This window comes from Penaeus chinensis, chromosome 3 (assembly GCF_019202785.1).
Source record: "Penaeus chinensis breed Huanghai No. 1 chromosome 3, ASM1920278v2, whole genome shotgun sequence".
NCBI lineage: Eukaryota > Metazoa > Arthropoda > Malacostraca > Decapoda > Penaeidae > Penaeus > Penaeus chinensis.
This window is the reverse complement of record NC_061821.1, coordinates 6,402,985-6,415,484: the sequence shown is the minus strand read 5'-3', so window position 1 is coordinate 6,415,484 and position 12,500 is coordinate 6,402,985. Positions and strand designations below refer to the sequence as shown.

Genomic DNA, 12,500 nt, shown 5'->3' with positions numbered 1-12,500 from the left:
ACGTATATATACACATATTCTAGAAAGACAGATAATACATATACGTGCATATTTATACCTTGCACATACATATTCACACACATTCATATACATTTACACACATACATATATACCTATTTACAGATAAATATGAGGAGAGAGAGAGAGAGAGAGAGAGAGAGAGAGAGAGAGAGAGAGAGAGAGAGAGAGAGAGAGAGAGAGAGAGAGAGAGAGAGAGAGAGAGAGAGAGGCTCTCCTCAAAGGTTACCAAGTACAAGCCACGCTCCACCCAAAGCAGTCAGAAAGCCCGAGCACATTAGAACAAAATCACGTCTCTTTTGAAACTGTAAAAAAAAAGAAATTACATTTTTCACAGGATGCTAAATATTGGATGTTGGTGATAAAAGAAAAGGAAAAATATACATTAGATATTAAAAAGATCGATTTAATTGGCTGCATAAATGTGGCGATAATAAACTAACCGGCTTCCCTCCCTCAGCACATGTCGACCGCTGTTCTTGTCGTTTTTGTCGATTTCTGGCGTCGCTGTCCGCCTTTCGCCCGAACTCGACTGTGTTTGTTTGTCTTTGTTTGGTTCCTTGTGCGGACGCTCAAGGAATTCGATAGATAGGGATGCATTCCAATCCTGAGCAATTTGTTGAGCGGAGGATAGAGAGAGAGAGAGGGAAGAGGGAAGGAGGGAAGAGGGAAAAAGGGAGGAAGGGAAGAGGGAAAAGGGAGGAAGGGAAGAGGGAAAAGGGAGGGAGGGAAGATGGGAAGAAGGAGAGAGAGAGAGAGAGAGAGAGAGAGAGAGAGAGAGAGAGAGAGAGAGAGAGAGAGAGAGAGAGAGAGAGAGAGAGAGAGAGAGAGAGAGAGAGCCAGCCGGCTCGTCGTTTTTGTTGTTGTTGTGGATGGCGGTGGTCGGGGAGGGAGGGGGAGGAGGGAGAAAGGGGGTAGAGGGAGAGAGGGAGGGGAGGAGGATGGGGGGTTTGGGGGGGAGGAGGAGAGAAGAGAGCGATGCGGATTCTCAGAATGTTTCGTTTCCGTTCCGAAATGGGTCGGCGTTGGTAAACATGGCGATCGACCTGTATACTTCCTTTGTCTGCTCAACTGAAGTAAATCCGGATGTGCGAGTTAACTTGTCTATGGACGAACTGCGCTTGTGATGGCTCGGAGAGGTCGATAGGTTTTCTTTCTGGTCGTTTCGTGGCATGAGGTTGACGAATTCGACACAAAACTCGACGTCATTTATACTTCTACCTCCACCTAGGGTTTTCTACGCACCTACGGATTACCAATCCCACGCGGCGACTCGGGAGGCAGAGATTGTTTCGTTTTATCGTCTTATTCGAGTAAATTTCTTATGAGATCATGGTGGATGATATTATAATTATATTTAGATGTTGAGGAGGAAATTGTTTCGAGAATGTTCGAAACAGACGGATTGGTGATGTGTTGCGTTAGGTTGGCAAGACTGATCACGCCACAACACTGCCAGCGTGGAGTCGATGGGAAAAGTTAGCGCGGAACTTAAATTCGCGCTCCGGTTCATAAATTCGGGAAATAGGCCCTTTTGAATAATTGTTCATTTAATTGTGATATTATCAACTTACCGGTTATATAAAGTTGGAACTTGGAGGTAATGTGTTTCATTTGATGATAATTGGCTTTTATTGATATGGCGGTACTGGATGGTTAGGGATCATAGAGTAGTATTAAGTATAATTGTACTGACAGCTTCCGGCGATCGCTTTAGTTTGCAGATTATATTTTTAATGTAGTATTCGAATGTATCCCAATGGGAAAAATGCATCGAATCTTCCTTCTGTCCGTAGAATCGGCCAAAATCTTTTCTGATGTAATTGGAAGGTTCTATTTGTTGGCGTTTAAGTTAGCGCGAGGCGACGCTATGTTGTTGCCACAAGCCACTCGCATTTCCCACAAATCCTTTTTCAAAATATGATAGGAGGCAAATACATTACTGTATGCACTCCAAAGTACCAACGGTGAATATAAATAGGCATGAAAGTGTCTTTTGATCCATAGAATTTGTATAAATAAGCCCAAATTGTGGTGGATGGCGACGCGTCGCAGGCCAGCCGGGCAGATAGCCGGCACATATAAGCGGGCGTCTCCGAGCGGTGGGTGCAGTTCGCCATAAGAGAGAGAAATGGATAGATAGGAGTGTCACGCGCGCCAACGGGATCTTTTCCTACCTTTTCTAGCTTTCCCAAAGCTGGTTAAAATCACACGGCTGGTACTACTACATCCCAAGGGCAAGAGTGCGGCGCCAGCAAGTGTCTAAGACGTGATAGTGCAAAAGGGCCCCACAGCGGCGGTTTTGGAGGGTCTAGTCAAGCATCGCCAAGTGCTACTCAAGAATCTGTGATTTTTCTTATTTTACTTCCCCCACTGATTGTGATATATATAAATCTTCGCTCATTGATAACCTACAAACCGTCAAGATGGTGCAAGGTACGTTATTTTCCCGAATGGAGTGGTGTGCTTGGCGTAATCCCTACACAACCCTCCTTCCGAAATGTGAAAGTTTTTTGTTGTTTTCGTGAAAGTCGAGCGCCCTTCGTTTTGTGTTATCGTGTGCTGTGTTACTCTTCTTGCGTGTGTTTGTGGGTGTTACGTTGATAAGAAGTGGATGTTGAGTGTCGTGGGTGGATGAGAAAGTATATTTTAAAAGGTGTTGTTAAATGTGTGTGTGTGTGTGTGTGTTTGCGTGTCTGGTTTCCCTCGCTCTCCCTGTGTGTTCCATCTTTGTATCGAAACGAGTGAATATTTCCACGAAAAATAGTTCTTGAAAGATGTGTGAGGTGGTGATGTGGAAAAGACTTAGTGAATGAGGTAGAGAGTTGGAGAGAGAGAAGGAAGAGAGGAGGAGGAGGAGGAGGAGTTGCTGGTGCTGATGTGCCACAGTTCGGAAAGGTGCGTCCCATTTCACGGTTTGTCTTGCATTTTGTCTTTCCAACAACGCCCCTGAATGCTGAAAACTCTGAAAGTTAATCAGAAAAGTGCAAATAAATGATAGCGAAGAGGAGAGGAAGGAGCGAAAGAGGGAGAAACAGAGAGGCGGGGGAGGGGGGGTGGGCGGTAAGCGAGAGAGGCTTGGCAACACCGAGGCCATGTTGGTTCCATGTTGCTGTCGTTGTTGCCAATTTCTAGGCCGCCGGAGTCACTCTTTCTGGAAGGTTCCTTGTGAGTTTGCGCCATGCAGTATTTCTCTCTCTCTCTCTCTCTCTCTCTCTCTCTCTCTCTCTCTCTCTCTCTCTCTCTCTCTCTCTCTCTCTCTTCTGTATCATCCTCTCTTTCACTTCGTTTTGATCAGCTGTTTTTCTCTCCCTCTCCCTCTCTCCCCCCCCCCCCTCTCTCTCTCTCTCTCTCTCTCTCTCTCTCTCTCTCTCTCTCTCTCTCTCTCTCTCTCTCTCTCTCTCTCTCTCTCTCCTCTCTCTCCTCTCCTCTCCCTCTCCTCTCCTCTCCCTCTCCCTCTCCACACCCCCCCTCACCCTCCTGTTCTGGTGTGAAATTCTGGTCACGGGATTTGAGGAAGACCGAAGGATGGATCAATTGCAGAGCTGGTTTCTGTCACGTAGCATATGTTGGAGGGTATGTTTCACTACATATGATTTGTATTTTTCTCCACATTTCTTTCGAGAATGTTTTCAAAAGTGCTTTTGTCACAAGACCTGCGCTCGGGTCGTAAATAAACGTGTTTTGGTAAGAAATGTAGGTAAATCCGTGTCAAGTTGCCTCGTGTTTGTTTGGTAGGAGTTTGTGTCAGTTCAAATTCTTATCTGATAAAGATTATAATTAGATGTTCAAATAATACGTACCCTGAAATGTTATCTGAAACGTTACTTATTGATTAGCTTTACTGGGCATGGAAAAGTATTCACTTCAATAAAGTATATTGTGTATGTGCATCAGATGTTCACATAGTAACAAGGGTAGTCTCGAATTGCAAGGTTGAAGGGATGTTGCAATAGGTCACAAAACCACTGTACTGTATACAGGGGGAGGTCTATAGGCTTATTGGTAATGTTATGAATCGTGTATCGATATAATTCTAGAATTAATTAACTTCTTTTCGCATAATTTGAAATGGGGATTAATCAAAATAACTGCATAGAGAGTTTCGGGGGTTTGTTTTGAAAACGAAGTTGATGCTGGGACGGGGCAGCGCGGTGGCGTGGGTGCGGCGAAAAATCTACGGGATTTGCACGCCCCCGCTTTTGCAACCTCTGCCTCTGCCTCCGCGCTTGACTTCATTGCATGCCGAGGCGTCGACGAGGCTTGGCGCGGTTGCAACTAGACTGGCTTAGTTGTTGTTGTACTACACTATCGTGGATTGTTTTTTTTTTTTTTTTTTTTTTTTTTTTTTTTTTTTTTTTTTTTTCAATCTTTCTCTCTCTCTCTCTCTCTCTCTCTCTCTCTCTCTCTCTCTCTCTCTCTCTCTCTCTCTCTCTCTCTCTCTCTCTCTCTCTCTCTCTCTCTCTCGCATCACGCATTTGAGCTAAATATAGAGGTGATTTGTAGTAGTAAGGCAGGACTTGGCAGTTGTGGCAGGGTATAAAGGAGCCAGGGAGGGAGAAGGGAAGTAAGAGAAACATTGAGATAAAAAAGGAGACAGGAGAGGAGAGAGAGATGGGGGGGGGGTAAGGGGTAGGGGTAGGGGTAGGTAGTCAATGTGGGCCAGACAGACCACGAGGTTATGTTGGCAGGGAAGACCCCGATGTTGCGTTGGCAGACTGGGGGAGGGGGATGGGTGTGGGTAGGAGGGGGGGGGAGGCTAGGTAGCAAACATGGCCGACGGAGCTGCTGCCCCCTAGCCCCTCGCTCGTGTGTCGGCGGTTCGGAAATAGGTGCAGGGGATATTAAGCGGTTTTCTTCCTGTAGTAGGGATCTTTGTGAATGTGGCTGGTTTGTTTTGGTTTTATGGATTGGGGTGCGGGATAGCTCTCTCTCTCTCTCTCTCTCTCTCTCTCTCTCTCTCTCTCTCTCTCTCTCTCTCTCTCTCTCTCTCTCTCTCTCTCTCTCTCTCTCTCTCTCTCTCTCTACATATATATATATATATATATATATATAATTTATTTTATTTATTTATTTCTGCTTTTCTATTTCTTTGTTTTCATCTTTTCCTCTGTGTTTTATAGTACGGTGTCCAATGTTGTTGTTGCCAAAGTGTGCGTGTGCGTGTGTGTGTGGAGAGTGTTGCATCAGACGTCAGAGTTCCCCGTACAGAGCGAGAGCCTCGAGTGATATTTTTACCCTGCCGTTAGCTCGGCTGTGAGAAAGGAGACATTAATTCACGTTCATGTGCATTTCCTTTAGCGATTGTTGTTGCCGTGTTAATACTTTTGAAGGGTTTTTAATTCGCTTAGTTTGATTCTTTTGAAATGTTATGAAATGTTTTAGTTGAATTGAGATCCGTTTAACATTTCCTTTGCTGAATGTTGCAATTTCCCTTGTTGCAGGAGACGTTACAAGTGTTCTGAGAGACACGACCAACATGGAGCAGGTGCGCGAGGAGGCGAAGGAGAGACGTAAGAGGAGGAAGAAGAAGCGTTCCGGCTCCACCCTTATTGCCAGTGTCTTTAGTGGTGAGTTTCCCCTGCTACTTGTCGTGTGTGTGTGGTCGGGCTGTCGATACTTGCGAGGGAATGTTAAAGGAATTATGTATATTATGTATATATTTTTTGCATTATTTTTTTTCTTCTTCTTCGTGATATTAACTGCAAGTGAACAGTTAGTCGATTCCAAGCGTCTAAATCTTTTGTTTTCTCTTTTGGCAGATTTGTACAAACTTACTGGTGAGGTGTTGGGACAGGGTGCATATGCTTCAGTGCAGACGTGTGTCAACATCTATACAGATATAGAGTATGCTGTCAAGGTGAGTGTAGATCCTGCGGATTTTGCATGCATGATAGGAAACCTGCATAGACATGTGTCTTGATGAGCATACATAAATGTGCGTTAAGTGTCCTCTGTTCCATGTGAAGTAACGTTTCCCTCTCGCCGTCTCCCCTCAGATTATAGAGAAGGTGCCAACACACAGCCGGACGCGAGTCTTCAAGGAGGTGGAGATGTTCCATCACTGCCAGGGGCACAAGAACATCATCCAGCTGGTGGAGTTCTTCGAGGAAGACGACAAGTTCTACCTGGTGTTCGAGAAGCTGTACGGGGGCCCCCTGCTGTCCCACATCCAGAGACGGACGCACTTCACCGAGGCCGAGGCGTCCATGGTGATCCGGGACCTGGCCTCGGCGCTGTCCTTCCTGCACAGCAAGGGCATCGCCCACCGGGACCTCAAGCCGGAGAACATCCTGTGCGTGTACCCGGACCAGCTGTGCCCCGTCAAGATCTGTGACTTCGACCTGGGCTCCGGCATCAAGTTCAACTCGAACCTGAGCTCCCCAGTGATGACGCCACAGTTGCTCACGCCCGTGGGCTCGGCAGAGTTCATGGCGCCAGAGGTGGTCGAGGGCTTCATCAGCGACGACGCCGGCCCCTACGACAAGCGCTGCGACCTGTGGTCGCTCGGCGTGGTCACCTACATCCTGCTGTGCGGCTACCCGCCCTTCTGCGGCAACTGCGGCGAGGACTGCGGCTGGGAGCGGGGCGAGGCGTGCCCGCAGTGCCAGGACCTCCTGTTCAACAACATCCAGGACGGCAGCTACGAGTTCCCGAAGCCCGAGTGGGCCTTCATCAGCGACGAAGGCCAAGGACCTGATCCGCAACCTGCTGGTCAAGGACGCCTCGCAGAGACTGTCTGCCGAGATGGTGCTCAACCATCCCTGGGTCAAGAACGGAGGGCCGACCACGCGCCTCGAGACACCCAGTGTCATCAGGAAGTAAGTCCCTAAGCCAGATCTCTTATTACAGTTTATGTTGGTGATGACTGTGTAGTGATGAAGGCATTTAAGTAAAACGCCTGTGCAGTTCTAGTTAGCGATGCAGAATTTTCCAGCAGAGTCGTAGGAACCTTCCCTGTCCCGAGGGCAGCACTAACACCCGCCTTTCTTCCGCAGGAACCACAGTGCGCAGCAGCTGTCGCTGTTCGCCGAGTCGTGCATGGCCCTGAACCGCGTCCTTCTGCAGCACTTCAGCATGAACCAGGATGAGGACAATGAGAACCTGGACAAGGACCCGCCGTTCGGGCTGTCGCCGCCGTCCGAGTCGCGGCTGGCCCAGCGGCGGCTGCGCTCGCTCAGCCTCAACACCGAGCACCTCGTTACTGCCACAGGCTAACTGGCCCCCGCGCCAGTCACTCAGGGTCAAGGGGGCTGCGCTCCACCCGAACCAGCGTGGCTGCGGCGCCCCCTTATATATAGTTTTCATCGTTGTTTTTGGCTTACACGCCCTCCAGCGCCTGGGAGACGGCCTCGCTGCTTGCGGGCCCCGGGCGGCCTTGTGTTAGCTGAGGGCGTGCGGAGGAACCCAAGCAGCGAGACGCCTTCAGGGTAAGAGGGCGGCATACTAAGCCTCAGGTTTTTCTACCTTGTAATATTTACAATAATATCATATAATGGAGGTTTAGCCAGCTCATTAATGATCAAATACTAAAAAAATGCCAAAAAAAATCTATAAAAATAATTGTTTATTAAGTTTGATATATATGTAGGCACAAAATTGAGATATATTTTCATATGATAAGCTTTATTGAGTTCAGGACATAAGCCATCAAGTCAGTAGGAAACCCTGGATTCGTCAATTCTTTCTTTTTTTTATATATATTTTTTGTGTGCCAATGTCGAAAAAAACCTATTGAGAATCGTGGGCTACAACCAACAAATTAAGTACAAAGTTTATTAAAAAGAAAGAGAAATCCTTGAATCTGTCCTGAATGCCACTATAAGCTAAGGTTACGAAAAAAATGCGGTAGTGTGACAAAGTCCCCCCCCCCCCCCTTTCCACACTCCTTCCCCTCTCCTCGCCCCAACCCACACATTTACCATTTCCTAGTCCTTCCCATTCCCCCCTTTTTATTTAAAAATTTTATGCCATGTTTCTCTTTATCCTCTTCTCCTCTCCCATGTCCCCCTCCTCTTCCCCCTCCTCTTCCCCATAGACCGTGGATATGTGTGTGGATCGCAAGGCATGGGGCATTGTGATAATTTAGTGTGTAAGGTGAAAGAGAACAACACCCCCCCCCTCCCCCACAGCACATAACGTCTCTCCTCCCCCCCCCCTTTCCCCCCTCCTCGAGAAATCCAGTCGTAACAGTTAATGTAAATGATACAGATACAATTTCTCCTTTGTGTGTGGTGCTTCGTAACTTAAGTTTGATAGTCTTAAAAATGGTATTGATAATTACGGAGAGACGGAAGAAATAAACCCAGTAAGTGCCTATACGATTTTAGGAAAACCATAAATCGTGTTTTTTTTTTCTATTATTATAGTTATGATTATGATTCAATTTTTTAAACGATTCAAAATAACCTCCCCCCCCCCCCCTACCCCACGCCAGCCTTTAAAGATAAAGCAATTAGGTAAATTCTCAACAATTTTTATTTGGGACGAACAATTTGTCAAAAAAACAAAAAAAAACAAAAAAAAACCCAGAGGGTCATTCGATATTATGATCGAGTTTGTGATTAGGTAGAGTTTAAATCGGCAGGTGGTAAAAAAAAATATATATAATAATAATAATAATGGCTCCGTTTTATTCGCATCCAGCGATAGAACGAATTTTAATACAAGAGCCAAGCTTTTTTTTTTTAATTTAGGGGGGGTGAGGGGGGAAATGACACCCCTCCCCCCCTCAGAGACTGGGAAAGAAAACTCAAAAAAGAAAAAAAAAACTAAAAACAAAAGAAAAACCCTCTGGTTGCATTGCAAGTAGTGACCGAGAACTTATCCACCTGACTGTTCTTTCGTTCCCACAAGTAGGAATTTTCAGTAAGGAGGATAGGCCCTTTGGTGGTGCCCCCCCCTCTCCCCTTCCCCCCCTTATTAGCAGAAACAACACCCAAGAAAAGAGAAAACATAATCGTAATTAATAATGTATAAAAAAAATATATATATTATAATAGTGATCATGTATGTACCTGGAATGCCATGCTGGTTACCATGGCCTTGCGTGCACGTTGCCCAGTTCATGTTGATCCACACACATTGGTTCTCCCCCATCCCCACCCCCCCTTTATCTCCCCTTCCCCCTCCCTCCCCCCTCCACCCATACACACAACCCTTGAAAATAGGATATTTAGAATTACGTTTTTGTTACTGTTTTCTATCTTTTTTATACATTGGAATAGGAGATATTAAAAAAGAAAGTAAAGTGTTGATTACTTTTTCTGGAATTATTATTATTGGTATTGTCTTGGCCAAAAAAAAAAAAAAAATCATGTTTTTTTGTTTTCCTGTGGGGGTAAAAAAAAAAATTGTCACCCCCCTTTAAAACCCCCCCTGTGATTTTTTTTAGAATGTTTATTTGGTTTTATTATTCATGAATTTTTTGGCTTTTTTTTTCTCTTCTTACTGGTTTTCTACCTTGTTGTTTCAAAGGTAGCTGTAGTTGTACCTTTTAATTAGTAAGGTAAAAGACTAGTAGGTGTTTCAAAGGAAAAAAAGAAAATGTTTAAAAAGTATTTTTTCGGGGGGGAATGTTAACTGTTGCTGTTGGTATGGTCTCGCCTATTTTTTCTTCTTCTTAGTCTTCTTCTCTCGCCCCCCCCCCCCTTCCCCTCTCCCTACCCCTCCCCCTCAGTTATATATATATATTATCTCTCGCATCTCTCCATTTCGATCCTCCAATCTGTTATCTCAGACAGGCTGATTCACGAGGCGAGGGACTTGAGCGCCGAAAGGTCTCTTTAAGGACCTCGCCAAAACGACACTTCTTGAAAATCTTTCCGAAAGAGACAGCGTGTGTAAGGCCGACTGTGCGCTCTCGGACCTTGACACCGCATATACATAAGTTCTGTTATAAAGGTCTTGTAAAAGGTTCGAGAGGTGCGGGGTCAATGGCGAACTTTTTTATACATTGTGCAGTGACTGAGGAATGGCAGTCTTGGAGGTGAGAGAGAGAGAGAGGAGCTTTTGTTAAGAGAGAAAGGTAAAGAGAGGGAGGAGGAAAGATGGAGTGGGGTAGGTTGGATTCAGAAGTATATGGATAGAGAGATAGAGAGAGAGAGAAAGAAAGAAAGGAGAAAAAAAAAAAGACTCGTTGGATGATGAAAAAGGAGAGAGGAAAAAAAAAAAGATAACTTTGGGAAAAAACTCCCTCTTTTTCGCGCCCCGAGTCTTCGTCCAATGCAACGGTTGGGTTTCGCGAGTGCGCTCCCCCCCCCCCTCTTCCCCCCCATTACATTCCTCATCACTTCATCACCATCACTTTTCACCAAGATTCACCACCATCCCCATCAGAATCATCCGCTCGCCAGTCGCCACCATCACCATTTTATCTCACCATCATCATCATCATCATCATCGTCAGCGCAGTGAGGTGGCTCCACATTAAAAGGCTGGTCCATGTTTTGTCAACGCGACCACAATCTCATTATTTTAGAGCCTTAAATGTTAGTCAGGACTACTACTACTATTACTATTACTTTTTGAAAGAAATTGTTGTAATTATTTTTCACACATGTATTATTAATAATCTCTTCCTTAATTTATTAATGAAATATTTTTTGTCAATTTATTATTTACTCGATTTTTTTACTTCTCCCCCCCCCCCTTCATTTTGAAGAAAAAGTTTTATATTCTTCATCATCAAAGTCATTATAGAAGCGTATAGTTATCAAACACATTGTTATCACAAACTTGTTCATTGAATCATCATTTTCAAAAAAAAGAAAAATATCATGCCAGGCTTGTTTGCCATACAGGTTGTTTTCAATAAAATGTTGAAAAGATATATTAGACTTTTGAGAACCATCATCCCCTTGGAAAAGAAGGAACCTAATAGGCCATTTTCATCCCTTTTTTTTATTGAACTCGGACTGTTACTGAAAATACTTCGATGTTTAGTGATGAATTTTCACACATAACTAAACTTGCGAACGATAACGAACGAAACACCAATGATAAAGGCCTGGGTTTTTGTATTAAATCATTGCTAGTACTACTATACTTTTTATTATGATTTGGGCTTCTAATTCTTCATCTGTGACAAAAATTCATGTGATAGTTAGCTCAAGGAACCACCACACTGCTGTCGCCTCATACTTCGTCTTCCCATTTACCGCCTACGTCAACCATAGGCTGTATGAGGAGAGAGAAATAACATTGAAAGAAAGATGAAAAAAAAAAAAAAAAGTTTATCCATATGTGGCGCCCCCTCCCACCCACCCCCTTTTTTCTCATTTTCATTCGGTAGGAGGGAAGGAGGAGAAAGAAGAGGAGAGGTACTTATTGCTGAAGAGAATTTGACGAGGGAAGAGTGTGTATAGAGAAAGAGAAAGAAATGAGAAGGTAGAACAGAGACATGAAGGAGGAGGAGGAAGAAGTTAAGAGGGAGATGGATGAGTGATGTATTTTTTCTGAGCCTAGGTGACTGAAGCCCCGCTGTGTGTTGGAGGAAGAGTGTATAGTGTATCATTGTACACTCCGAGCCATGCATCCAGGGAAGTCTGGTACTGTGGCTGTTGGTTTCCTTTTTGAGTGAATTTTGGCTCAGCACACACTTGTCTCCTCCCCTTCTCTCTTCCTTCAGTCTCTCGCATCTACCCTTTCTTTTGGGACTTTCCACACACTCCTCTTCCCTTCTCTTCTTCCTTCTTTCTTCGGCCGTTATTCCTTCTTCCCTTCCTCTTCCAATCGGCAGAGGTCGCGCAACACTGCTTTAGAAAAGGTGACGATGTGTTTCAGGATCGTTTCTTTAGTACCATATACGGAGTCATATTTGTAATACTATCATTTCCGCCCGTGTTAATTTATATAATTATGTGAATATCTCGACAGGAATGGGAGGATAATTCCCTCCCTATGGTATATATATAAATGTATGCGCGCACCCATGTGTTGGAATATACGGAGGAAGTAAGGTGCCAAGTTCTGTAAATTATCTCAAGTGTTTTTAAAACAAAAATACTTGGAAGGTGGAGTAATAACAAAGCCATTTTCTTGTACTTGACCCTGTGCTCTGGAACACCTCAATAAATAGAGCTCAAGCAGGGAGGAAGTGCAAATAAAAGTTATCTTTTTAATAATGATCGTTTTATTTATCCACTTCGATAATACCCTACCTTTTACATGTGATCAAGTTTAAGATTTTAAAAAATACTGTCCAGCGGAGAAAATACCACTTACTAATATGCAAATAGAGTGCCTGAAATACACATCTATATGTAAACTATTACATTTATTATTATATAAAACTTAACGTTTTGGAACCGAGGATAACATTGTTATAGTGAAAATGAACGTAAACTTATTGCATAAGCCTGGACACTGTTCTGACTCTCAATTTAGATATTCATAAGGCAGTTTAGATTACTTTAAAAAGACCACCAAAGAGAGAAAAAATATATACAAATCGCTGTCTGTGCTGCTCTGTTGAGTTACTT

The 12,500-nt window shown here is 44.3% G+C and overlaps 2 protein-coding genes across 2 annotated transcripts in view; one reads left to right on the top strand and one right to left on the bottom strand.

Moving 5' to 3' along the window:
* The window catches only part of LOC125043345 (MAP kinase-interacting serine/threonine-protein kinase 1-like), a 308,463-nt gene extending 299,520 nt beyond the window's left edge, over window positions 1–8,943 (top strand). The window contains 5 exon segments of the mRNA XM_047639432.1: window positions 5,463–5,588; window positions 5,781–5,878; window positions 6,018–6,704; window positions 6,706–6,839; window positions 7,017–8,943. Coding sequence (XP_047495388.1) covers window positions 5,463–5,588; window positions 5,781–5,878; window positions 6,018–6,704; window positions 6,706–6,839; window positions 7,017–7,236 — 1,265 coding nt within the window. The 3' untranslated portion in view covers window positions 7,237–8,943.
* Window positions 8,944–9,380: 437 nt separating this feature from the next.
* LOC125043364 (transmembrane protease serine 5-like) overlaps window positions 9,381–12,500 on the bottom strand; it is a 5,877-nt gene continuing 2,757 nt past the window's right edge. Inside the window, exon 1 of the mRNA XM_047639456.1 lies at window positions 9,381–12,500. This exon is cut by the window's right edge and continues 2,757 nt beyond it. The gene's annotated coding sequence lies outside the window, so the exon portion shown is untranslated.